The sequence below is a fragment of the Nyctereutes procyonoides genome, unplaced genomic scaffold (assembly GCF_905146905.1).
Source record: "Nyctereutes procyonoides isolate TBG_1078 unplaced genomic scaffold, NYPRO_anot_genome, whole genome shotgun sequence".
In the NCBI taxonomy this organism is placed as follows: domain Eukaryota; kingdom Metazoa; phylum Chordata; class Mammalia; order Carnivora; family Canidae; genus Nyctereutes; species Nyctereutes procyonoides.
In genome coordinates this window covers 56,136,424-56,164,085 of record NW_026575043.1, presented here as the reverse complement: position 1 = coordinate 56,164,085, position 27,662 = coordinate 56,136,424, and the positions used below count along the sequence as shown (strand labels likewise).

The window sequence follows — 27,662 nt, the reverse complement described above, 5'->3', positions numbered from 1 at the left end:
AGATATTTGGAAGGAGGCACCAAGAATGATCTACTTTTTATTCCAGAATTGCCAGAGCCCAGCTTTGCCTCTATTTAGGATATAACTACAGAGAACACCATAGTTTTTGTCTGCCCAGGATCCATTCCCCATCTGTTAGAAGCACCTCTGTTTTCTCCCTTTGGGGTAACCAGGTCTCTTCCACTCTTAGCCCAGAAGGTTGGGTAGAGATTAATCCATCTTCTGCCCGTTGTTACAGACCCTAGGGTGGGCAAGTGACCCAGAGCTGGCTAAACAGAATAACCCAATTCTCTTGGCCATAGTGATTGGTTCATAGATTGTCACATGACTTAGGCCAGTGAAAACGTTCTAAGTCTTTTGTAGGAAATACTAGAAAAAGAAAAACTCATTTTCTTTAGGATTGCTAGTAGTAAAGACAGTATAGACTTGGAGTTCCCTGGACCATAGTGTGAGGAAAGCCAAAATGGGAGAAAGTAACTGGGAGGTGGAGGTGGGGACCAGGGTTAGAAGAGACAGAAAGAGAATCTTAATGACATCATTTTTATTTGAAGCCTGGATCAGTCCTTTCCTGAAGGATCCCCTATTTATGGATTCCCCATTTATAGGAATAAAAAAATAACATTTTCCCCCTGAAGCCAGTTTAAATTGTATTTCTGATATTTGCATTAAAAAATCTTATTTACAACAAATATCCACTACATGCCAGACCATTTACTTTTAGAATATCCTAAATCCATGCTTCCTGGGCAAAATCTAAGAATAAGGGGACTTGAAACTCTAAGGATCAAAGCCTTTTATTCCTCTCTTATGACACTCTTAACTTCCTATCCTGAATTCTAATTCTCTGTGCACGTTTCTTATCTCTTTGATTAGGCTGCAAGAGGCTTGGGACCTGCTCCCTATCTAGGTCTTCTTGTATTTTTAGTACAGTCTCTTGCGCACAGTTACATGTAAAATAAATATCTAATGCCTCCTATGTGGTATTGGATGTGTTGACTGAATGATTAAATGAATCGTTTTAGTAATCCCTTTCTATAACATATGAGGAAACTGAAGTTCAGGGAGTTACTTGCCCAAGTAACCTCCTCTGAACTAGAAATAAACCTGGGTGGTACCATTAATGATTGAGGGCCAGGTAGCCTGACACTACTGAATGCTTCCCACCCTGACATGGGAAGCCTTTGCCTGGGCCTTCTAAAAAGTTAGTTTGGGCAATCTTCTCTTTGCCCCAAAGAGGCTGATGGTGTGATCTTGAGTCACATTCATCTAGAGCAAGTATCATCTCATTTAATTCTCACAACAGTCCTGAAAGGTAGGAGCAACTATTATCTTCGTTTTACAAATAAGGAAGCTGAAGCTCAGAGAGGTTAAACCACTTGCTCAAGGTCACATGGAAAGGAAGAGTTAGAATCAGAATTTGAATCAAAGTCTCTCTATTTTTCTGAAATGCACCAATCCCTGTGGTTTCTGAGATTTAACATCGAGTTCTGCTTTCTGGGCCTGACTTGTGTGTTAAAGAGAAGAATCAATACAGGGGATCGACAAATCTGTATGTCACTGTGATCATTTAATTTAAGAAAACTTCTCTTCCTCCCCTGCTCTTTTCCCCATCTTGCTCTCTCCTTCCCTTCCTCTTTCTTCCTTCCCTTCTTGTCACCTTCCCATCCTTAATTGCTCAGTATGGACACTGGCCTGTCAGAGTGGGACCTGCTGTAGTGCTAGAGAAGGGCTCCGGTGGTGCTCTGTAATGTGCTGGGACAGCCAAGGGCCCAGGGGCACCCAAGGGTGCTCAGGGTAGTAATTATTTGCCAGCCAGTACAGAATTATTGCAATATTTTAACAATTAGCATGGTCTTCTCAGAGATCACTGATGTGCCTGGGACAGAGGGTCACCAAGTCAGTAGAACCCAGGACTTTTCATCTGTTCACTGGTCAGGGCCACCCCATCTGTCCCCCAAACTGCAGCTCACCGGGGGGCCTCTTCCACTGCCTCGATGGGACACCAGGCGGAGACTTCACAAGTCTTCTGCTTCCCTTTATACTCTATACACCTTCCGGTCTGGATCCCTGGTTGGTGGTGGGGCGGGGTGGGGTCAAGGGGCCAGAGAAGCACAGGTGTGAAAACCACGAGTGCATCATGAACTCAGTCTCAGCAAGAGACTCTTTACTGCTTTTCAACCCAAGCAGTTTCAGCTTCCACAAAACCCCATTTGAACCACAAACTTACATAAGGCAACCCAAGCAAGGAACACGTCAGACAGTAAGTTAAAAAAAAAAAAAAGGTTCAGAGAGAAGACAGACTGTGGATGCTGTTGGCTTTTTTGGTTTCTTTGCAAGGAAGGAGGAGCTGAGCAGGGTGTGTTCCCTTGCCTAACATAAATGGACTAGAACTTGGCTTCTAAGTGGGCACCTGTCACTTAGGGGTGTACAGCATGGACCAGAGATGTGCAAAGCCACAGAATGAATATGGCACATCTTTCTGGTTAGTGTCACCAGCAGATTCCTGAGGGGGACTCAAACATACACATCTTATGGAACAGAATATAACATCTATATGTCTTTTTTGTTTCTGTGTGTGTGTTATAACCACTGATGGGTTTTTTTTTTTTTTTTTGGTATGTGTGTGTGTGGTCTTTTTTTTTTTTAAATGGTCATGTGCCTCTTTAAGTTTAAACAAGAGACAGAAATTCTGCAGGCTAATCGTGGTACTGTCTCCAGGAGCCCTGGGGATACAATTCATACTCCTCAACATTTGGGGAAGTTCAAGGTGGAAAGCTCCTCAGACACAGATGACAATGTGGGCTATTGGATTTTCCTGTCAATGAGAACCCTGAATATGCTAATTCTGGAGGTTTTCAGGAGCTGCCCTCATTGGGGAATTAGGTCACATCCCTAGTCAAGTGGCTAGTCCTCTGGGGACAGAGTGCAGGCATGGGCCAGCCACAGCTCTCCCATGGCCTGGTGAGGGTGGAAGAAGGCAGCTGAGAGCCAGAGGCTAAAGATTTGAACTTTAAGACATTGTGAATTCACCAAAATACCAGACTACCCACCCCCAGGATCCCAGAAAAGAAAGAGAACATACCCTTGCTTTGTGGGTCCATCCATCCTTTTTTACAGCCCCAGTCATTGGAACAGAGTGTCCTGCGGGTGGGAAACTGCAGAGAGGACAGGATAGTGGGGAGTAAGCCACTTGTGTCTCTAAGATATAGAAAAGCAGATGCCTATGTCCACATGAAAACTTGTACACAAATGTTCACAGCAACACTATTCACAGAGGCCAAAACGTAGAAACAACCTGAATATTCATCAGCTGATACATGGAAAAATAAAGTGTAGTGCATTCATACAATGGGGGTGACTCAGCTGTAAAAAGGAAAGAAGCACTGCACCTGCTACAACAGGATGACCCTTCTATTTTTTTTGTTTAATTTATTTATTAATGAGAGACACAGAGAGAGGCAGAGGGAGAAGTAGGCTCCCTGTAGGGAGCCCGATGTGGGACTCTATCCCAGGACTCCAGGATCACAACCTGAGCCAAAGGCAGATGCTCAACCACTGAGCTACCCAGGTGCCCCAGGATGACCTTTCTAAACATGATGCCGAGTGAAAGGAGCCAGACACAAAAGGACACATAGTGTATGATACATATTGTATGATCTCAGTGATATGAAATACACAGAATAGGCAAATCACAGACAGAAAGTAGATCAGGGCTCACCAGAAGCTGAGGGGCAGGGGTGGGGCCGGGGGAATGACTGCTTATAGGTACAGGACTTCTTTTTGGGGTGACAAAAATGTTCTGGAATTAGGTAGTGATGTGGTTGGTACAACATTGTGAAAATACTAAAAACCACTCATTTCTACACTTTAAAGAGTCCACTTTAAAATGGTGGACTCTATGGTATATGAGTTATATATCAATAAAAAAAGGAAAGTAAATAAAAATCTACAAAGCAGATGTCGAGCAGCCAGGTACCACTCTCGGGAGGCCCTTGGGGTGGAGAGCAGGGGACCTGGTCCAAGCAGGAGCCCTGTGGCTGCTGAACTGGGCAAGGTGACAAGCATAAAGGCTCAACAGGAAATGGGAAGTACAGGGTGCCAGCCAGCATGTTCTCCTGGCCTCAGAAAATGAGGTCAGTTAGGCCTCAGACCTGAGGACAGAAGAGGGAAAAGAGAAATGGGATGGTTAGTTTATGCACGTTTGACTTCGTGTTTTCTAGGAAGCAGGTTTAGTGGACAGTCTTAGGGCAACCAGAGCCTGACCCTGACATGCAAATGGCCTCTGCCCATTATCTTCCTTTGACCTATGCCTCCTCCAGCAACTCTTCTCACCTGCTGACCACTCCAGGTCCCCTCCTTACCTCAGGACAGAACCCCTGCTGTTGGCCTTCTGTCTTGAGAAAGTTTGTCATCACGAAGAAGGAGTTCCCCTGTGGAGAAAGAGGAGAGCAGAACTACTTAATCATAATAATCCAGCTTGCTCCATGCCTGGGGGCAAACCTTCCACCTTTCTAAACTACACTCTAGAAATCTGGTCTGGGAGCAACTTGGACTATGCTGAGGGTTTAATATCAAAGCTGGTTGAGCCGCCCTGCTGAGCCAAGGGAGAGCGCAAGGACATTCAGATTGATTGAGTATTCTTTCTCCATTCCAGCCTCAAAAGCAGCCTTTTCATTTTTTGAACACATTAAATCGAAACGTAAGAGACCTGGGGCGGCGGGGGGGGGGGGGGGGGGGGGGCGGCTGTTGGCTTCATCAGAACGCAGTTCAGATAATCCAGGATTTTAATTAAATAAAAGGCAAAAGGCATCCCACAGCCCAGGAAATAGCTGGAGATCTTACTGACCTGCTGGTAGAAACAGATAGTGGCCTGGGTTTTATGATTTTGCAAAGCACCCCAGCTCCCAGAAGCTGCAGAAGTGCCCTTTTGTCCCTCCAGCCTCCCTATCCGTTCTTTGGTGTTCTCATTCCAACTCTGATTTCTCCTTTTTGACTATCCTACTTTTATTTTCTCTTCTTGCAAATTTAAGCAGTCACATAGCCTTTCCCTGTGATCCACACCCTTCCTTTCTTTGTCATCTATTTCCTTTCCCTTGTGCAAAAATGTATCAGGATGTCTTTCTTCCTGAAGACATTTTTGTTGATAAAACGCCACACAAACAATATAGAAGGGCCAGTCCTGTCCAGGCAGGAATTTCTATGTCCTTCTGAATCTAGGCAGACCTTGCTGACTTGACGGCCCTGCTTCTAAAAAGCTGTGTAGAAATCAATTGTGAGTGAATCAAATCGTGCTTTAAATGCACCAGGACACACTGCTATTTTGAGAAACCCTGTAGGACTTGATAAAGCATAGAATCATTTTTGAGCTGCTGGATCTGACCCAATTTTGCAATTTTTAGGTTTTCTCAGTTGGGATTTTCACAGAGCTTTTTAAAATAGGGCCAGTATTTTTCTAGAGTGAGGCTCCAGTCCCAGGGGAGGGAGGCAAAGGCCCTGGTGACAGCAACCAGGGAGGAGTCCTTGGGAGTTGTTGACAAGTGCTTACCTGCAAGGGGAAGGTGTAATCCGCAGTGTCGAAGACAGTAGACACCATCTTCTTGATTCCATTCTCCAATATCTCCATTTTCACCTCTGCTGTCCCTTTCACCTTGGTGTGTACAGAACTGATAAGAGGCTCTTTCTGTTGGTACCGCTTGTCACTGATTAAAGCGAAGCTAAATGGCAGACACAGAAAAGTGTCAAATGGTTTTCTCAAGGGAGGCACAATGCAGTGGTTTTGCATGTAAGTTCTGGAGGATGCCTCTTTTCAAATCTTAGCTTTGCTGAGTGACTCTGGGCAGGCTACTTGCCTTCTCTGTGACTCATTTTCCTTATCTGTAAAGTGGGAAGAATAGTCATACCTACCTCAGGAGTTGTGAGGATGGAATGAGGCATGTGTGCAAACTCTTCAGCATAGTATCCAGCACATTGTGAGCATTCAGCACGTGAAAACTATTGCCCCTAATGTCAACCTCCAATATTTCCTAATATAGACCCTAGGGCAGCTTCTTAAATCCCAAAGCCCAGCTCTAGATTGGTCCATCTGCATTGTCCTGGGGCTGAGCAACATATCAACTGTGTCCAGCAGGTCAGCCACCCATTTTCCAGAAACACACACCTGGTTTATAAATAATACTGATAATCGTAGTTGCCCTTTACGGAGCACTTAACACATGCCAAGGGCTTTACATGCCTCATCTGTTTAATCTTCGTGGCAATAGGAGATAGTTACTGTCATCTCACTTTTGTAGATGAGAGAATGGGCTCAGAGAGGTAAAGCAAACTGCCCAAGATAACCCAGATTGTCAGCGGCAGAACTGAGGTCCTCTGTTGGTCTGCCTTCGAGTCCAGAGTCAGACCTCTTAACCACGAGCTAGGTTTGTTCTGCCTCAGTTTCCTGCCTTTGATCAGTTCATTAGGTGTTAATACCTTCTTTAGAATATGAATCGAAATGATTATAGTGGGAGGAAGAGAGGGAGAAGATGGAATTAATCATTAAAAATGGTAGATTCTATCGCTATTTGTTTTCCCTGCTTGCATTGCCCTGAATAATTCTGACTTTATTTTAAATACTTTATTCATTCAGCACGGATTTATTTGGTCTCTTCCCTCAGGCCAGCCCCTAATATCTGAATGATTTAGGAAGTGTAATCCAGTGGCTGCTAAAAGAGGAACTAACCTTGGGAAACCAGCACAGAGTGGGCCAAGACTTGGTCCCAGCTCTTTTCAACCTTGGCTGTGTATTATAATCCTCAGAGAGCTTTCAAAATTGCAACTCCCCAGTCCCATCCCTGGAAATTCTGATTCAGTAAGTCTGGGGCGTTATCCAAGTACTTATATATTTTTAAAAAGTTTATTGGGTGATTTTAATGCACAGCCAGGGTTGAGAGCCCTGGGAGACTATTGAAAAGATAGCTCACATTTGTTTTTTGTTTTTTATTTTTTAAAATTTCTATATGTATTTTTTTTCTTTGTAAGTCCTCTTTTTAAAATTTAAATTCAATTAATGAATGTATAATGTATTATTGGTTTCAGAGGTAGAGTTCAGTGATTCATTAGTCTTATATAACACCCAGTGCTCCTGGGTGTTATACTATATGTTGGCAAATCGAACTCCCATAAAAATAATACATAAAAAAACCACCCAGTGCTCATTATATCGCGTGCCCTCCTTAATGTCCATCATCTGGTTACCCCATACCCCACTCTCCACCTCTACATCGACTCTCAGTTTGTTTCCTATGATTATGAGTCTCTTTTTTATTTATTTATTTATTTATTTATTTATTTATTTATTTATTTATTTATTTATTTTACGATAGTCATACACAGAGAGAGAGAGGCAGAGACACAGGCAGAGGGAGAAGCAGGCTCCATGCACCGGGAGCCCGACGTGGGATTCGATCCCGGGTCTCCAGGATCGCGCCCTGGGCCAAAGGCAGGCGCCAAACCGCTGTGCCACCCAGGGATCCCTGATTATGAGTCTCTTATGGTTTGTCTCTCTCTCTGATTTTGTCTTGTTTTATTTTTCCTCTCTTCCCCTATGGTCCTCTGTTTTGTTTCTTAAATTCCACATAGGAGTGAGATCCTATGATAATTGTCTTTCTCTGATTGACTTATTTCACTTAGCATAATGTCCTCTAGTTCCATCCACATCATTGCAAATAGCAAGATTTCATTTTTTTGATGGCTGAGTAATATTGCATTGTATATATACCATATCTTCATTATCCATTCGATAATGGATGGACATCTGGGCTCTTTCCATATTCAGCTGTTGTGGACATTGCTGCTATGAACACTGGGGTACAGGTGCCCCTTCAGATCACTGCATTTGTATCTTTGAGGTAAATACCCAGTAGTACAATTGCTGGGTCATAGGGTAGCTCTATTTTCAACTTTTTAAGGAACCTCCATACTGTCTTCCAGAGTGGCCGTACCAGCTTGTATTCCCAGGCAGCTCACATTGGCATTATGAAGTACATTTAAAGAAGTGCATCTCCCAGGACCCCACAATTTCGCTCTTGGGTATATTCCCTAGAGAAACCCTCGTCCATATATCCAAGGAGTTATGTATAAGAATGTTTATGGCAGCCTTATTTGTAAGAGGGAAAATGAAATAACCTGAATTCCTTGAACATTAAATAAGTAAATAAATTGTTGGATTCATACAATAGGGGTGCTCTAGTTACAATGAATGGAGAGCTACTTATACCAATATGGAAATAATACAATGTTGAGAAAATAAAACATGTCACGGTATGACATAAAATTTAAAGAAATCCAAAACAGCATTCTACACTCAAACAAAGGCCTGTCCATGAATGCTCACAGCAGCACTATTCATAATAGCCAATGGAAATAGCCTACATGTTCAACAGTAGATGAATAGAAAAACAAAATGTGGTCTACCCAAACGAAATGTTATTCGATTATAAAAAAGAATGAAGTGCTGAGACATGTTATACTGTGCAGGAACCTCAAAAACATTATGCTAAGTAAAAGAAGACAGATGCGAAAGGTAACATGTTGTATGATTCTATTTATATATGAAATAATCCAGAATAAGTAAATCCATAGAGACAGTAGATTGATGGGTGCCGGGCTGGGGAACCAAGGTGACTATGAATGCGTGTGGTTTTCTTTTTGGAGTGGTGAAAATGTTTTGGAACTAGATAGAGGTGGTGGATGCACAACAATGTGTATTACTAAATGCCACTGACTTGATCACTTTATTTTTTTAAAGATTTTATTTATTTACTTGACACAGAGAGAGAGGGAGAGAGAGAGAGCACGCACGCATGAATAAGCAGGAGGAGCAGCAGAGGGAGGAGAAGCAGATTTCCCACTGAGCAGGGAGCCTGATGCAGGGCTTGATCCCAAGACCCCGAGATCATGACCTGAGCTGAAGGCAAATGCTTAATGGACTGAGTCATCCAGACGCCCCATGACTTGATCACTTTAAAATGGCCATTTTATATGATATGAATCTCACCTCAATAAAAAAGGGAAAAAATGTTTTTGTAGCTATAGACATATGTTGTAGAGATATAAAAATGAACACAGAATGACAAACACCAAATTCAGGATGGTGTTTATAAGGGAAGAAGAAAGAAAATGGGATCTGAGCTGCGTCATCAGGGAACTAAAACTGGATTAGTAATGTTTTATTTCTTAAGTTGGAGAGTGGAACGTGGTGTTTATTATGTTATTCTCAGTATATTTTAGTATTTATATACCATTCATTTATTTTTTTTAATTTTCATTTATTTATGATAGTCACAGAGAGAGAGAGAGAGGCACAGAGACATAGGCAGAGGGAGAAGCAGGCTCCATGCACCGGGAGCCCGATGTGGGATTCGATCCCGGGTCTCCAGGATCGTGCCCTGGGCCAAAGGCAGGTGCCAAACCGCTGTGCCACCCAGGGATCCCTATATACCATTCATTTAAAAAGCTCATCAGGGGCACCTGGCTGGCTAGATCAGTGGAGTGTGTGTGGCTCTTGGTCTCGAGGATGTGACTTCCAGCCCCATGTTGTGTGTAGAGATTACTCAAAAATGAAATCTTAAGAAAAATAAAAGAAAAAAGAAGTCTCATCAAGAAGGACATTGGGGCTAGAGATCCAGGTTTTAGGTCCAATCAGCGTATATGAGAAAGAGCTATTTCATACAATTCCATAGACAAATATAATACTTGTTGGACAATGTATTTCAGCCTAGCATCACAATGTGAACATGATCTATGCAGTGTTTTTGTGTCAGACGTGGTGACATTCTCCCAGAATAACACTGGGTCAGTTTGGCCCAGTGCTTGGGAAGCTCAATTCGAAGCTGCCATATTCATTCCAGAATGCACAACATATTACAGGTCAGCTGTAATGGAACCCAGCCCTCTCATAAGTCAGAAAATTTGTCTTTGTATGATAATGAACCTACCATATAAGAACTGCATCAAAGGAAAAAGGAGGAAAAGAGTTGGCAGGATCCTGCCCGAAGGACCATCCCTAAGACTCAGACAAGCCATGTCACCTCTGGCCATGCGTGTAGTTCCTGAGCAAGGGGAGGGCTGCTTGGCTCCCTGATCCCCATGATATTTCAGCTCGAAGAAGTTGCGATTCTGTGCATGCTGAAGACGGCAAACCTACCGGTCCCTCTGGCACAAGGGCAGGAAGGAGCTGGGAGTTTATTGACACCTTGTAGGATGAGGAGAAAGAGATGGTGCAGTGGAAAGCTGACAAGACTGGGGAGGTAGAAGGGGAGTTGCATATACTCTGAATATGAAGGGCTTTCTCTATTGGCACCTCAGGGGGCCCGGCCTCCAGGTCAGCCTGGCGAGAGAATCCTCAAAGGGCCGCAGGTAGGAAGCACTGCTTAGCGGAGCCTGGCTCTTCTTCACAGCACCTGAGCTCACTGAGTAAAGGTAACTCTACAATGAAAGGATAGGTAGGATCTGAAAGTGGACCATCCTCAAATCTGGTTTACTGACACTTAGCCCAAGGCCAACATTTTCTTGGCCCCTAAATGAAACCGTGGGCCCTGGACACTGATATCCTTTGTGCCTCACAGAGAGGTTGGGCCTGCAGCCTCTGCTTTATTGTGTTTAAAACCCTAAGAGAAGAATCCAATTGTTTCCACCCCTGGCCCACTCTGAGGTGGGAGGACAGGGGCCAAGGACAGCAAGAGATATGCTGAGAAGAAAGTGGAGGAGAGCCTGCACCCCCAAGGCAAGTTAAGTACCCATTATATTAGTTTTCCATTGCTGCTGTAACAAGTTACCACAAACTTAGTGTCTTAATATAAATTTATTCTCTTAGTTCTGGGGGTCAGATACATAAAATTGGTTTTATGGGACTGAAATCAAGGTGATTCCCAGAGGGCTGGTTCCTTCTGGAGGCCTCCATGACAGAATCTGTTCCTCACCATTTCCAGCTTCTAGAAGCTGCCATGGAATTCCTGGGCTCCTGGCTGTGTCAGTCCAACCTCAGCTCCTGTCATCATATCTCCTTTTTCTAACTTTTACCCTCTTACTTCCTTTCTTTGAAGACTTGTGATTACATCGGAGACACTCAGATAATCAAGGATAATCTCCCCATTTTAAGACCTTGAACCCAATCACATCTGCAGAGTTCCATTTTGCCATATAAGGTAACAGATTCACAGGTCCTGGGGATTGGGAGTGGATATCTTTTGTGGGCCATTATTCAGCCTACTACAATACAGTTGGCCTATTGTAGCTTTATAAGAGCTTCAGGGTAGCTCTGGTGGCCCAGCGGTTTGGCGCCACCTTCAGCCCAGGGCCTGATCCTGGAGACCCAGGATTGAGTCCCACGTCAGGCTCCCTGCATGGAGCCTGCTTCTTCCTCTGCCTGTGCCTCTGCCTCTCTCTCTCTCTCTCTGTGTGTCTGTCATGAATAAATAACGAAATAAAAATCTTAAAAAAAAAAGAGCTCCGCCCTCTACCCTATTCTATCCTACCCCACCTTTTCTTGAGCTAGAGTGAAGGAGTTTCAGTTCCTTGTTACCCACAGCTTAACTAAGACATCATCTTCGCTTCTAATTTCCTTTGGCTATTGCATTTCTTCTCCGTCAGCCAACACTTCTGGAAAACCCTTCCTTAAATGCTTCCCAAATGCTCTCTCATTCAAAGAACTTGTACTGCAGAATACAATACTTTCTACATATTCAACTCTGGAGAACAGAGAGTAAATCTTAAGCTATTAGTTAAAGTTTATCAATTAGAGGAAGAATAATGGATACATGTAAAATCCTTACCTTGAAGTAAAAAATTCAGTTATGCCAGTACAAACTGTAGCCTACCCAAGGTGGCAGGAGTTTATGTTAGACGCCCGAAAATTTTAGATAATCCTAAGCCCATATAAACCAACATTATATCATCCAGAAGAAAACAAAACAAGCAACTAGTGTTATCTTAAGCTTCAGTGAAAGAAGTAGAATATTTCACTCTTGGGTGGTGGTAAGCCAATGACCTATGGCCTTATTAGGCAGCAAGCTATAGGAGCCCCATGCTTGGGTTTTATGAGGCACATTTTTCAAGAAAACCCCTTTAGTTGTTGTGAAAGTGTAAATTTCATAGAACTGCCCAAAGAATATGAAAGCTTCCAACATTCTCCCTCCCAGAGGTTACTGCTGTTGAAACAAGAGTATTTTCCAGGTATCTCTTTATGCCCACACTTTGACACCCAAACATGGCCATACTCTACATGTTTTAATACAGTTCAGCCTAAGAGGCAAGTCGTGATAATTTGCCCCCAGTCTCTTCCTGGTGGATATTTAACTGGAAGTTTTGCTCAGTTTTTCCAATTGCAAACATTTTTTTGGTAATCCTGATACAGCTCTACTATGTACCAAACCACTCTTTTAAGCATATATTAATAATATATATTGACTCTTTGAATTTTTACCTGCTGATGTAGAGAAACACAACTGATTTTTAGGTGTGGATCTTGTACCTCAAAACTTCACTGAATTGGTTTATTAACTTTAATAGCTTTTTGTGACATCTTTTGGATTCTCCATATACAGGATGATATTATCTGAGTGGTGTTTTACTTCTTCTTTTCCAATTTGGATGGCTTCTATTTCTTTTTCTTGCCTAATTGCTCTGGCTAGAACTTTGAGTACAGTGTTGAATAGGAGCAGTGAGAACAGGCATCCTTGTTTTGTTCCCGATCTTTGGGGGATAAACATTCATTCTTTCACTACTGGTCTGTTCTCTTAAGCACTATTTTTCATTGTCTCTCCACCTCCTCTCTCATGTTGCCAGGCATATACTTGCAAAAGAATGCTTTCACACCAAAGATAAATTTCACACCTTAAGATAAATTTCTGGGTTAAAGAATGCATACATTTTAAAAAAGATTTTATTTATTTATTCATGAGAAACAGAGAGAGAGAGAGAGAGGCAGAGACATAGGCAAAAGGAGAAGCAAGCTCCCTGTGGGGAACCTGATGCGGGACTCGATCCAAAGACTCCTGGATCACGACATGAGCCGAAGGCAGATGCTCAACCACTGAGCCACCCAGGCATACCAGGATGCATACATTTTAGATTTCAATTCATTTAGCCAAATCACAAAAAGTTGAACCATTTCATGCTTCCATCAGCAAAGTAAGAGTGCATGTACCACTTTTAAGAAGGCCTTGACAAAAAAAAAAAAAAAAAAAAAAAGGCCTTGACAAAATAAGAGTGTGGGGTTGTGTGGGCTTGGCTGAGATAGTAAAGGATCTGGATACCATGTTGAGGGCACATGGCCAGAGGGATTGGGATTATTATTTTACAGTAAAGGAAAAATACAATAGCAGGGTACAGTCATTTGAAGAGTGTCAACCAGAAGCGGGATCACAAAGCAGAACTCTAACCAAAGGGGAAAAATTACAGGGAGACTGATCTGGGCTCAGTGTAAGGAAGAAACTTCCAATGGTTAGTCTAAGAAAAGAATAAGCTTTCTTTGTGGTTGCTATTTGGTGATAGTGATGATGATGATGATGATAATTTTCATTTATCTCATCATCTCCCTTTCTCTGGTCTCCTCTCCATCTGCATTCCAACATCATTTCCCATCTTAAAAATAAATCCTCTTTCAACCCCACATTCTTCTCCTACCACCACTCAGTGCCTCTCTTCTCCTTTGTAGCCAAGTCTCTTGAAAGAATGAGTCACTACATCCATTTCTGCATCTTCATTCACTCCTCCGCCCACTCCAGTCTGGCTCCTGCTCTACACTTCTCTAAAGTCTCTCTTGCCAAATAAATAGCAACGTCATCCTTGCTAACTCTGATAGACATACTACAGATCTGATCTTAAAACTCTCAGCAGCATTTGACACCAATGACCATGCAACACCTCCTTCCCTTTCTTCCCTTAGCTTCTTGGAATCCACATTCTCTAGACTTTCTTTGGATCTCCATGGCCACCCCATTCTAAGAATCCTTCAGGGACTTCTGTGCTCGCCCATCACTTAGCATTCCTCAAGGGTCTGTTTTATACCCTCTTGCTTTCTCATTTACGTCTGCTCTTGCTGGCCAGTTGTAGCTACTTCCAGGGTTCTAGTTACCATCTATATTCTGGTGATATATTAATCTTTATCTCTAGTTCCAGATTCACATATCCATCAGCTAAGCATCTAAATTAAGCATCTAAATTTGTATGTCCCATATACATGACAAACTCAATTCCTTCAGTTCTGAACTCATCTTTCACCCCAGATGGGCTTTCCCCTCCTACATTTCCTATCCCAGTAAGTTCTCCCACCACATCAGTTGCCCAATCCAGAAACATTCCTTAGCATCCTTTTCCTCATTACCCCTCAACCATTCAATTGTCAAATCCTGTTTTATCCTCCTTATGTTATTCAACTACGTCTCTCCTCTACCACTTTCACCTCCCCATTCTAGATCACCATCAACTCTCATCTGGACCACCTGGTAGCCTCCTGAATGGTCTCCCTGCCTCCACTTGTGCTCCTGTCTCCTCCATATTCTACATGATTTCATAAAAGCTTGGGCTCTGGAGTGAGGAGCTTCGGTTCAATCTTGGCTCTGCCACTTACTCACTACATGGCCATGGGTAAGTTACTTAGTCCTTTTGGATCATTGTTTCTTCTTCTTTAATAAGGAGATATTGGGCCGGATGTCTAGTTCTAAACAGAATCTGCTCTGCTGAGTTTGAGAATATTGTCTAGAAAAGACAAATCTATATAGTTGAAATTTTTCATAATGAAATGTTGGTGGCAGGGCAGGGATGACTCTGTGCTTTCTCAGTGTCCTCAGGATAGAGTTCAAGGCTGTTAATAATATGATCTTTGCTGGCTTCTCCAGTGTCACCTTTGCCTCTCTTTCTTGGCATCTTGCATGTCAGCCAGCTGATGCCTGCTGCTCAGTGAATAATCCATATAATCAGGTCCTTCCTCTTTTCAGCACTATGCTAAGAACCCAGGAGGGTTGGGAGGTTCCTCTCCTGGGTGGGAGGCTGGGCTGGAGTGGCCGTGCCCCAAAGCCTGTGGCTATGTGAGAGATGGTCTGCAGAGAAGCCTCAGCTTCCAGGGTGAAATGAGAAAACCAGGACAACAAGGCAAGCTCTCCAAAAAGCTAAATTTATTCATTTGAAAGGACCATTCTTGTAGACTATGTGCTTCCAGCTTTTTTAATGTTTTAGTTTAGACATTAATGGAGGGATGCCAATAGATGGTAGTAGATGTTTGCTTGCTTGACGTTGTTAACAACGCTGTTAGTTGACAAGCTGGCCACTCCTGTTTTCCTCCTGTCAGTCAAGGCATCATCACCCACTTGGGAACCCAGAGCCATCTTCCACCTCCTAGCAAATCTGTCAGTTCTGCCTCCAAAATGTATTCCTGCTTTGCCCACTTCTGGCTACCTGCGCTGTCCTGTTATTATCCAGGTGGCCAGGCCTCTCATCTGGGCAATGCTGGAGCCCTTCTCACTGTCCTCCTCCCATCACTCTTGCCCCCTACAATCTGCCTTCCACACAGTAGCCAGAGAGTGCTTTTAGGAACAGGAATCAAACGGTTTCACTCCTCCACTGTAAACTTTGTCAGTGACTTCCCACAGCCTTGAGGAGCAAATTCCAACTCTTCCCCCTGTTGGGCCCTTGCCTGCATCTCTGCTCTTGGGCCCCTGCTTCTCCCTTCTCTCTCACCAGGTTCTGGAACATACTATCCTTCTGGATATCCCTCTTTCTTGCTTTCAGGTATGTGCATTTGCTGTTCTTTAGGTCCCTTGAGTCAGCTGGCTGGATTCTCCTCTTCTAGAGGCCATGTCCTCCCAAAGCAGATCTTTTCTGGACCCCCCATCTCTATCACATCACCCAGGAGTTCAGGCAAGGATGAGAATGTGACAAATCTCTTCATGTTTCTGTTGCCCTCAAGTGACAGGGGCCAGAGGGGCCAAGCCTGGGTTGGATCTGCCCCTCCCATCTCTGTGGTGGGTCCACTTCTACAGTTGGAAGAGGCCTGGCCTCACAGGTAGGTGTGTGCCAACCCTCCCATGAAACTGGCAGCCAGCCAGGAGCTACATTTTAACAGCCACAAACTAGCACCATCTCCATGGTGACAGACAGCCTGAGGCTGTGCAGGACTATACTGTGCTTTCTTTTAGCCTGGGGAGAGATTGACTGGGTAAGGGAGAAGAAGCATTTGGAGTGGGGTTTCTTCTCCTGTTTTTCTCTCAGTTTTCCCTAGTCTTCTGTATTCACTGGAATAGCTTCTGAGAGGGCTAGTCTCCAGGCAAGAGGGAAATCTTCCCAAGAAAATGAAAACATCTTTTACTTCTCTACTTAAAATCCTCCTATGACTTCTTGACTCACTCAGAATAAAATCCAAAGAACTCAGAGTGGCCTCCAAGGCCCTGTGTGATTTGCCCTTCCTCCCCCACCTATGTTATCTCTCCAGTTTACACACTTCCTCTCATTCACTAACTTATTCCCTTTGCTCCAGCCACACTGACCTCCTTTTCCTTGAACACCCTATGAAGTCCCTACCTCAGAGCCTTTGTACTTGCTGTTCTCCCCACCAGAAACATTCTTCTCTTAGATACTTCATGTCTTGCTCCCTCTCTTCAAACAGATCTCAGCCCAAATGTCTATACCATACATGTTAGCCCAAATGTCTATCCCACACATACTCACCTTTGCCCATTATCTTTCTCTGTCCTCTTCTCTGCTTTATTACTCTTCATAGTATTTATCACCATCAGATTTTATGTCTTTTTTTTTTTTTTTTGCTTTTTTTGGTATCATCTCTCTCTCCTCCACTGGCATATAACCCAATGAGTTGTTGTTTAGCTCACTGTTATAATCTCTAGAGCCATGAACAGTGCCTGACTCATAGTAGATAGTCTAAAATTAATTTGGAGAAATAAATGAATAATAGAAAAGGATAAGCTTAAAAAAAAAAGAAAGAAAAGAAAAGGGTAAGCTTATGGGATCCTTATTACAGCCTCCTTCCTTGTCCTGCCCTTGCCCAGGCCAACCCAGAAAGACAAAGATCATGGTGAAGAAGGATGATTGATTGACCAAGGATTGAGGAGGCCTAGTACTCAGGCTTTTGCAGTCTGCCAGGTAACCACTTCAGTATGTGCTTTCTGGGTTAAGAGCATTGGATAGGTTTTGGATTTGAATCCTTCTTTGAAACCCACTTTCTACCTGGATGATCTTTTAGAAATTAACTCCAACTTTCATAGGTTTTCTTTCCTTATCCGTGCTACAATAATGAAAAGAATAACTACATCCCAGCATATCAATTGAGATGATATAAATAAAGCCAACTGTATAAGGAAGTTATTTTTATTGTCATTCAGGTTTTTCATCTCAGTTTTCCTGGGAGCATAGTCATCATTATCCCATTCTTCCCATCTCATTGAGGCCAGAAGACAAAACAGAATCATGGGTTGGAAAACCCTATGGAATCCCTGGAGCTGATTCTCAGAGGAAATTTCTGTTGAGAATACCAAGGGCCCTGCCCTGGCAATAACCTGGGGCAGTGTCTCCACAGCCCAGGTGCAGGGCTGAGACAAGCTAGGGATAGAGCAGTAGTCTTCAGAGGTCTCTGGAATCTCTGGGTTTTGGAAAGACCTTGTAAAGGATGTTTGTTTTCTCTTTGCCCCCTCTCCTCCCCCTGCCGCTTCTTTTCCCATTTCTTCTGGCAACAGTATTCTTCTTTCCTAAGGTAAAGTCACTGGATGTGGTTCAGATTGGGCTCATTGGGCCCTGCACCCTCTCCCTACTTCCTGCCCCGGGAGTGAGCACATGACCCAGGATTGGCCAATCAGGTGACACCATGCCGTAGCCACAAGGATTGGTTCAGGGGTAGAAATGTAATTTAAGCTTTACCATCGGAAACTTTCCTGGGACTTTCATGCCAGAGCTATCAGGAAAGACTTGCTTGTTACTCTGGAGTTGCTGAGGATATGAGTGTGGCATCTTGCTACATAGAAAGCCTATTCAAGAACAAAGCCAAATAGAGCCACAATGTGGGGAGAGAGACCCAACCTGATGATAGTGTGAGCTTTTATAACCATCCATGCCTGAGGCAGCACCACCTCTCCTTCTGTGTAGCTTGTTGCCTAACTTGAGTTAGGTCTCTGTCATTTACTATCCAAACGATTCTGACTAGCACAGGCCTACTCAGCATCCTGCTTACACACTCCTGTAACCCTGGAAGCTGGAGCCCCTTGATCTGCTATAGCTGGAGCCTCTGCCTTTGATTCTAATCTGAACTTGGTTTAAGGGACTATGAGAAACTAACCAGCCTCTTGTCTTATTTCTTCTATTGACAGCCCCTTCTTTGTACCCCAGCCTCAGGAGCTAAAGCCCTGTCTTACTTCATTATCCTGGCTCTTTGCCTTTTCAATTCTCCTATGGACAGGCTCTGAACCTAGGACTCCATGGCTAGAACCCACCGTCTGCTGCTATATAGCTTGAATATTACCTGAGCCTGTCTAGACTTCCACCTGTGGTCCATACCAGTCCTGTTTGATGCAAACTACCACTCCTAATCCCTGTGTACCATGGGTCTACCCATCCCACAAATGGCCAAGTTGCAATTTTATCAACTTGAGGCCTCACAGTACAACTTTCCCAAACTGTGGTCTATGGGACTCGATTCAGTGGGACGTAAATAGATATTCCATTAACATAGAGGGGAAAAAACAAAGCTGGCAATAGTTTTTCTTTAATTTTATCTTTTAAAATATATTTAAAAAACTGGAGTAGCATTTTACATAGGAGTTATCTTCTAAAGTTGGTACTTAAGGAAAAAATCTTATCTTGTCAAAACTGCCTTTGGTAAACCCTTGACACAAAGCATAGCAAACAGATCCTCTACCTTCCAACAAGTCCACCAGAGCCTATTTTTCCTCCAGCCCTGGAACAAATTGCTATTTTTCCAGTTTTGCTCCAGGTGAAGGTGAAAGAGGAAGCTTTTTTTAGGGAACATGTTGAGTGAAGAGGATGTATCTAGATTCTTAGGTAGGGTGGGCAAGACAGTCATTCTGTGAAAGGCATGTGGGAACAGAAACGGGCTGAAGGCCCAACTCAAGTATCCCATCTCACACTTGGTTTGGGGCCCCCCAGTCACTCAGTCATTACACTGTTTAAATTGCACTGTCTCTCCAGGCACCCGTGGAACATGTATAACTGGATTTGAGGGAATTAAGTGCATGTAAGATAATATTCCACCATATGAGAGAAAAATATTTATCATTATAAGGTGCTCTCATAATAATCTGCTTTTATATGTAATAATTTGCTTTTAAGAAATTGTGTGCCAAGAATACCAGGAAATCACATCACTTGTTACATGCAGTTGTGACACATGATCTATGTATTGGTGCATAAAGGAACATTTACTAACTATACTCTTCATCATCAGTTCTATATCTGGCTTAAGTAACATGTCTTATTTTAGAATTTAATATATCTGTTTATTATTTAGTGTTTGTTGCATAGTAAACATAGGAATCACATTGTGTTAATCCTAATAATATTATTAATAAGAAGAAGTAACACTTGGGTAAGGGCTTGCCATACATCAGTTATTTTCCAAGCAACTTTGCATTTAGTAGCTCATTTAATTCTTTTGTTAAAAAGATTTTACTTATTCATTCATGAGAGACACACAGAGAGAGGTAGAGACATAGGCAGAGGGCTCCCCGCAGGGAGTCTTATGCAGGACTTGATCCCAGGACCCTGGGATCATACCCTGAGCAGAAGGTAGACGCTCAACCACCGAGCCACCCAGGTGCCCATGTAACTCATTTAATTCTTACAACAACCTTTGTCCTCATTTGATAGACGAGAAACTCAAGGCTCAAAGCAGTGAAGGATTATTGAATCCACATTTCCAGATCTCAAATCCCAGGCATGGATGTGGTTATTTTGGCAGTCAGCGGAGAGAATGCATATGAAAGTGCCTATTATATTCAAAAAGATTATTTTGACTCTTTTTTTTATATTCAAGTATAATTAACATAGTGTTATATTAGTTTCAGGTATACAATATATGATTCAACAATTCTATACATTTCTCAATGCTGATTGAGATGTGTCCTCTTAATCTCTTTTATCTATTTCACCCATTCCCCTATCCATCTCCCTTTGGTGGCCACCAGTTTGTTCTCTACGTTTAAGAGTCTAGTTTTTTTTTTTTTTAATTTTTATTTCTTTATGATAGTCACAGAGAGAGAGAGAGAGAGAGAGAGAGAGAGAGAGGCAGAGACACAGGCAGAGGGAGAAGCAGGCTCTATGCACCGGGAGCCCGACGTGGGATTCGATCCCGGGTCTCCAGGATCGCGCCCTGGGCCAAAGGCAGGCGCTAAACCGCTGCGCCACCCAGGGATCCCAAGAGTCTAGTTTTTTGTTTGCATGTTTTTTCTTTGTTCATTTGTTTTGTTTCCTAATTCCACGTATGAGTGAAATCATATGGCATTTGTCTTTCTCTGACTGACTTATTTCACTTAACATTATACCTTTTAGGTCCATCCATGGTGTTGCAAATGGCAAGATTTCAGTCTTTTTTATCACTGAGCAATATTCCATTGTATCTATACCACATCTTCTTTATCCATCCCTCTATTAGTGGGCGCTTGGGTTGCTTCCATATCTTTGCTATTGTAAATAATGCTGCAATAAACACAGGGATGCACATATCTTTTCCAAGTAGTATTTTCATTTCCTTTGCGTAAATACCCAGTAGTGGAATTACCAGATTATATGGCAATTCTATTTTTAAGTAAAAAAAAGATTGTTTTTAGGGACGCCTGTGTGGCTTAGCAGTTGACGTCTGCCTTTTGCACGGGGTGTGATCCCGGGATCCTGGATCGAGTCCCACATTGGGCTCCTTGCAGGGAGCCTACTTCTCCCTTGGCCTGTGTCTCTGCCCCCCTCTCTCTGTATCTCTTATGAATACATAAATAAAATCTTTTTAAAAAAGATTGTTTTTAAAAATAACTGCTGGGATCCCTGGGTGGCGCAGCAGTTTGGTGCCTGCCTTTGGCCCAGGGTGCAATCCTGGAGACCCGGGATCGAATCCCACGTCGGGCTCCCGGTGCATGGAGCCTGCTTCTCCCTCTGCCTGTGTCTCTGCCTCTCTCTCTCTCTGTGACTATCATAAATAAATAAAAATTTAAAAAATAAAAATAACTGCTGTTGGTGGAGCTCTTATGCTATGCCAGACATCGAGAAGCATTTGTCACACCTTTTTTTGTTTAATTATGGACTCTATGAACAGATGCAGAAAGAGAGGCTCAGGTTAAGTGACCTGGCCAGGGAAATTTAGCCAGGATTATGGAATAGGTTGCTCTAACCCTTAGCGAATAAACTACACTCTCTGCTTTAGAGATGCAAGTTTGCATCATCAGCATCACAAAGAGTTGTGGGGCATTAGCCATTAGGGAACTGTGAATTAAAACCACAATGAGAACCACTCACAGCTCACTAGGATTCCCAAAGTCCAAAAACCAGATGAGAGCAAGTGTTTGGTTAAGGATGTGGAGAAACTGGAACATACATTGCTGGTGGGAATATGGAATGGTGTAGCCAACTCCAAAAACAGGTGAGTGCTTTCTCAAAATGTTGAAAATAAAGTTACAGATGATCTTTTAGTTTCACTTGTAGGTCAGACCCAAGGAAACTGAAAACGTGTTCATGCAAACACAGATACACCAGTATTCATAGCAACATTATCCATGATAGCCCCAAACTGGAAACAACCCAAATGTCCACCAAAAAAAAAAAAAGTCTATCCAGACAATGGAATATTACTTGGCCATAAAGAGGAATGAAGTAGAAATACATGTTCCAAGATGAATGCACTTTGGTAACATGATGCCGAGTGGAAGAAGCCAGACACAAAGGACCACATAGTGCATGATTCCTTTTCTATGACATATCCAGAATAGGCGAATCCTACAGACAAAGAGTAGATCAGTGGATCTACCAGAGCTACAGGGGAGCAGAAGGATTGGGAGTGATGGCTCAGGGCTGTGGAGTTTCTTTTTTGAGGTGATGAAAATGTTCTAAAATTGATTGTGGTGATGGTTACACAACACTGAATGTGATAAAACTCACTAAACTGTATATTTTATTTTTATTTATTTTTTAAAGATTTATTTATTTATTTGAGAGTGAGCAAGCGAGTATGTGAGCAGGGGGAGGAGCAAAGAGAGAGGGAGAGAATCTCAAGCAGACTCCATGCTGAGTGCAGAGCCTGATGTGGGGCTTAATCATGACCTGAACCAAAGTCAAGAGTCAGATGCTTAACCGACCTAGCCACCCAGATGCCCCTAAATTGTACACTTTAAATGACTGAGTTATATAGTGTATGAACTATATCTCAGTAAACTATTAAGAAACAAAACCAAAAAAGCAAGGGAGGGGCCTTTCTAACACTAGAGAGGACTTAAAGTTACATTGACAAGTCTAGTCCTATTCCTCCCCTAAGTGGTGGTGATTCAGACAGATGCCAGCATTATCACTAGATGTGCCCTGAATCCTTGCCTCCTCCCTCAGAACCCAGGGTGTTGCCCTGTTTGCTACTTTGCCCAGGCATGCCCTGCCCAGCTCACCCTGGCAGGCCTGGGGTAGAACGCAAAGAGCCATTGCCTCTTATGGCTTCTTTTTGCAGCAGACTGGCACTATTTCCTGCCGCCTGCCGCTGTACCCCGACCTCAACCCTTCTCCCCACCTCCAGCCACAGCTTGCTATTAGAAAAGTTTCAGATTTAAAACCACATAGAATTCAAGATGTGCACCAGAAGCTGCACCTTGGGGATTTTGTGCTGTCGAACACTGCAGACATTTGGGGTAATCCCCACACCCTGCTTACCTGATGTAAGAAAAGATGATCACATGGAAGATCCACTTAATGGTGCCATAATTCATGCTCTGGATCCGGATGATTTTGTTTGTCTCATACTGGAAAATATCGTTACAGCTGCAGCAGGCTGACATGGTGAGAGGCTCACTCTCCACTAGGGTCTGAACGAGGAGGGTTCAATCCTTCCAGACCAAGCCACAGCAGGCCTACCAGTAAAAGGAAAATGAAACATTCTGATTCTTAGCAGGAGCCTTTAGGTTTGAGTTCATCCAATGACAGCTGAGTGGGGGCGGGTCCTGGCAGCTGCCCCAGATGTGGCTGGGGATAAACAAGAGAAGGGAAGTCCTACAGGCTTGGCTGGCAGATGACCCTGCTCCAGCCAGCCTCCCCCAGATGCCCGCACAAAGATGGTGTTCAAAGGAAGGGCATTTTTAGAATTCTGCTTTATCCCCTTCTTCTTTCACTTTTTTGGACTCCTTTCAGTTGGGGGAAAGGGGCAGCCCTTCAAATGTCAGGAGACCCAGTGCTTCCATTGTGCCTTAATAAAGAGGCTAGATCTTTCTGTTGCCTCAAGGCCCACTCAAAGGCTGACTGATTCATTTCCACAACCCTTTGTTCAGCCCCAGATGTCTATGAACACTGGGTGAATGGGGTCTCCCTCTTCTCCCTCTGCACACTTCCTCCACAGCACTCTGGTCTGTAGATGGTGGGGGGAATCAGAATTGCTGGGGCTGGGAGGGGAGGAAGACTTTATTTCTATCCTGGAGATTTCCTGCATGACCCTTAAGATCCAATCTTTGCTCTAGCCCCCAGAATTCCACTCATGACCTAGGCCAATCAGCCTAAGACCAGCAGAAACAAACTTGCCATTCAACGAAATTTGGTTTATTGCCTCATCAGTGAGACAGAGCTCATGCTAGAGGAGTCATCATCAAAGGATCATCATCAAAGGGACAGAGTTATCATAGGATTATGGACTATGGTGGAGTCTACATTAAATTTAAGTGAAAGCATTTTTTGATAGGCTCAAAACAAAGCAGATTTTATAAAACAGTCAACTCCAGATCTGGATTGCAGATTGGACCCAGGGCCCTGATTCCTTGGAAGGAATAAAGCTAAGGCAGGTGTTGAATGTTGTATCTAGAAACCATTTATTTGAAGCTCTGCACCAAAGGTACAAATTGAGGCTGTTTCTCTGTGGCCAGGTGACTTAGATCCTCCAGGCAAAAGTGGACTATTTCTTTCTTACTGATGCAATTTCCAATAGCAAATGTTCTGATAGTCTATGATTTTAGAGGATGACATTTCTAGTAAGAAAGTGGCAATCACTCAAAAAAGATGAGGAGAGGTGGCATTATCACTTTATCTAATAAAATATTGTTTCCTATTATTTTTGCAGCTGACTTTATCCATTTCTGCTCTTACAACCTGTTAAGTGGCCACACTAATTTTTACTTTTCTAGTCTGAATTAAATTTTACTTTTTCACTCATGTGAGCTACACCAGGAGCTACCTTACCTCCTGGCTCTCAGTTCAGGAGGCTGGAGAGCAGGAGGAAGTGAGATTGAATGCAAAGTTTCTTGGTCTTTCTCACAAGTGCACATGGCAGGTCTCCTGGTCTTACTGCTGAACTCCTACGCTGATCCCACATGCTCTCCCCTCTACTTCCTCCACCTTCTGTGTACTATCTCTCCTACCACCACTTCATGAATACTGTTCTTAATAAGCTTACCAATGAGTTCTCAGTTGCCATATTTAGTGATATATTTTATTCCTTATCCTATTTGACTTGTTGGACAAACATTATGTACTGTTCTCTACCCCGCCCCCTTTTTAAAAAGATTTTATTTATTTGAGAGAGAGAGAGAGAGAGAGAGAGAGAGAGAGAGCTCGCACAAGCAGGCAGAGTGGTAGGCAGAGCAAGAAGCAGGCTGTCTGCTGAGCAGAGAGTTGGATGCAGGACTCAATCATGACCTGAGCCAAAGGCAGATGCTTAACTGACTGAGCCATCCAGGCACCCCTCACTACCTCTTGAGCAATTTCTTCCTTTGATTTCCATGACTCCCCTGGGTCCCTTCTTCTAGTTTCTTATCTTTTTTTTTTTTAAAGATTTTATTTAAGAGAAGGAGACAGCATACAAGACAGTGAGCACAAGTGGGGGGAAGGGCAGAGGGAGAAACAGGCTCCCCGCTGAGCGGGGATCCCAATGTGGGGATCATGGAATCATGACCTGCACCAAAGGCAGATGCTTCACCCACTGAGACACCCAGGCACCCTTAGATTATCATCTTTACCTCCTTTTATGTATCAGTTCTAACAAATTCTGTTTGAGTATTTTTTATATTTCTATCAGTCATGATAGAACAGGTTATGTTGCAATAACAAACAGCCCTCCAAATCCCATGGCTTAAAATTTTATTTATTCCTCAATCCCATTTTATTCCTCATTCACAATAAATATTCACCATGGATCACCCAGGAAGCTCTGTTCATCGTAGTCACTCGGAAAGCAAAATTCATGGAACAGTTACTATCTTGAACTCTTGAATGAGAAATCTGGCAGATCTTACAGTGGTATTTAAATGTTCTGAACTTGAGGCACCTGGGTGGCTCAGTTGGTTAAGCGTCAGACTCTTCATTTCAGCTCAGGTCATGATCTCAGGGTCCTGGGATAGAGCCCCAGGTGGGGCTCTGTGCTCACCCAGGAGTCCGCTAGAGATTCTATCCCTCAAAAAAAAAAAAAGAGAGAGAGAGAGAGAGAGATTCTATCCCTCTCCCTCTCCCTCTGTCCCTTCCCTGCCCTCCCACTAATGTGCATAACCACACTCTCTTTAAAATAGATAAATATTAAAAAACAAAAAACTCTGACTTAGAAATGATGCACTCCCTTTTACCCCTAACTCATTGGTCAAAACTCATCACTTGGCCCCATCTAACCACCAAGGAACCAGGAAATGCAATCTCACCAAATATCCCCATCCCCCTTGCCCCAGTATCCAGAAACAGAAGAAGCAGACATATTTGGTAAATAGCACTAATGACTTCTCTGTCTTCTCCCTGGGAAATTTCATCCACACACATTCTTTTAAGAATCACCAAATACTAAAGAAAAGGGGATAGAAAGAGGGATACACGTATATATTATATTTTAACTATGCATGGAATACAGCTGGAAATAGGACTTACTACATAATTTAGGGGCCCAGTGCAAAATGAAAATGTGGGGTCCCTTACTCAAGATTAAGAATTTCAAGATGGCAACAGCAGAGCATTAAATCAAGTTCAGATCCGTTCTAGATCCTTATGTAACTGCACGAGTTATCCTCCTAAATCTGTGAAGCTTGCTGTGTCTGGAAGGATATACAAGATGATCTCTGGGGAGGGAACTGAGGCATTTGTCAGTGTTTGTCAAATGACTTATTTATCACTTTTCTATGAAGTTTTTCTACCATACCCATCCATCACTTTTTGAAAATCACTGATAGATTTTAAAAGTTTTTATTTCCAGACCAAATCGGCCTTCTGAAGTGCCACACTTGTACAGTCTATGAGCCTTCAGACCTAAAATTCCCATAGACACTTAAAATCACATCTTCAGAATGGCACACTTCTCCACAAAATAATAGTGCATATAGGGAGTGATTAAGGGGAGAGTGGACACACGGACATGGACTACTTTTCCTTTATACTCAGCTTGAGGGGAAGGGTGGTTTTTATTTTATTTTAAAGATTTTATTTACTTATTCGTGAGAGACACACACAGAGAGAGGCAGAGACACAGGCAGAGGGAGAAGCAGGCTCCATACAGGGTCCCAAGTCTCCAGGGTCAGGCCCTGGACCGAAGGTGGTGCTAAACCGCTGAACCACCCGGGCCGCCCCAAGGAAGGGTGGTTTTTAATGGGAGGTGTAGTGTCAAGGGAAGATTGGGAGAGGAGGTGGTTAAGATGGAAACATTTGAGCCATTCAAAGATGTTCAAAGTGGAATGTCAAGAATGATTCAGGTCTCTGTTTCTTTGTAGGAAGTCAAATCATTAATTGAATGGGGCTTGAGGGCTTGGGTGAATTTCTCTTAGTCAAGGGTGTGTATGTTTCTGGTTACAGGCCATAAAATCAAGTGATCTTCAGCAGAAAAGGTAGTTTTTTGAGGAAACACTGTTGTCTTACAGAGCTCAAATGCAGGAAACATGGTGAGAACTTATTAATAGGGAAATTAAAATGTCCCACGCTGAGGTTGCAATTTGGGTTTGTCTGAAGCTGTGTGGTCCTTCCTTGTCTGTCTCTCTCTGCATCCCTGTGCATCTCCATAAACATGGGACCCTTCTCTGACCCTCTGGGGGCATGTCACCAAACAAGGCTATCATAGCATCCACATTAAGTGGCCACAGTTCAAGTGAGGCCCCAGACCCACAGCTTAATTCCAGAGTCCCAGAAGAGTAAATCTGATTGGTTTGGCTATCTATCTCTGGTCCAATTACCTAAAGCTATGCGTGGGATCAAAGAAGAAACAGGACATCAGGGGCCTATTGGGATATAGCGGGGGTTTAAGGTGTAGGAGGGGGGAGAAGAAAGGAGGGAAGGGAGGGAGAGGGAAGAAAGGATTGGAAGGAAAGAAAGTAAGGAGGGAGAGAAAGAAAGAAGTGTGACTCTCAAAGGACAGAGGCTCCTAGGCTGGAAGACTCAGGTTAGATACTCTGCTCTCATGGGACAACACTGAGGCAGTCTAGGCAGTTTCTCAGAGGTCTGTAGTGGGATTGAGACCCAGATGCCTACGGCAG

General features: G+C 43.2%; 2 protein-coding genes across 5 annotated transcripts in view; one reads left to right on the top strand and one right to left on the bottom strand.

Moving 5' to 3' along the window:
• The window catches only part of P2RX7 (purinergic receptor P2X 7), a 46,489-nt gene extending 23,366 nt beyond the window's left edge, over positions 1–23,123 (bottom strand). The window contains exons 1-5 of the mRNA XM_055321889.1: positions 22,897–23,123; positions 5,546–5,714; positions 4,362–4,430; positions 3,083–3,155; positions 1,971–2,067 (exon numbers count right to left, since the gene is read on the bottom strand). Coding sequence (XP_055177864.1) covers positions 1,971–2,067; positions 3,083–3,155; positions 4,362–4,430; positions 5,546–5,714; positions 22,897–23,021 — 533 coding nt within the window. The 5' untranslated portion in view covers positions 23,022–23,123. The remainder of the gene's footprint in view (positions 1–1,970; positions 2,068–3,082; positions 3,156–4,361; positions 4,431–5,545; positions 5,715–22,896) is intronic.
• The window catches only part of IFT81 (intraflagellar transport 81), a 179,434-nt gene that overhangs the window by 41,637 nt on the left and 110,135 nt on the right, over positions 1–27,662 (top strand). For all 4 annotated transcript variants that reach the window (XM_055321886.1, XM_055321882.1, XM_055321884.1 and 1 more), the window contains one exon: positions 14,454–14,625. The gene's annotated coding sequence lies outside the window, so the exon portion shown is untranslated. The remainder of the gene's footprint in view (positions 1–14,453; positions 14,626–27,662) is intronic.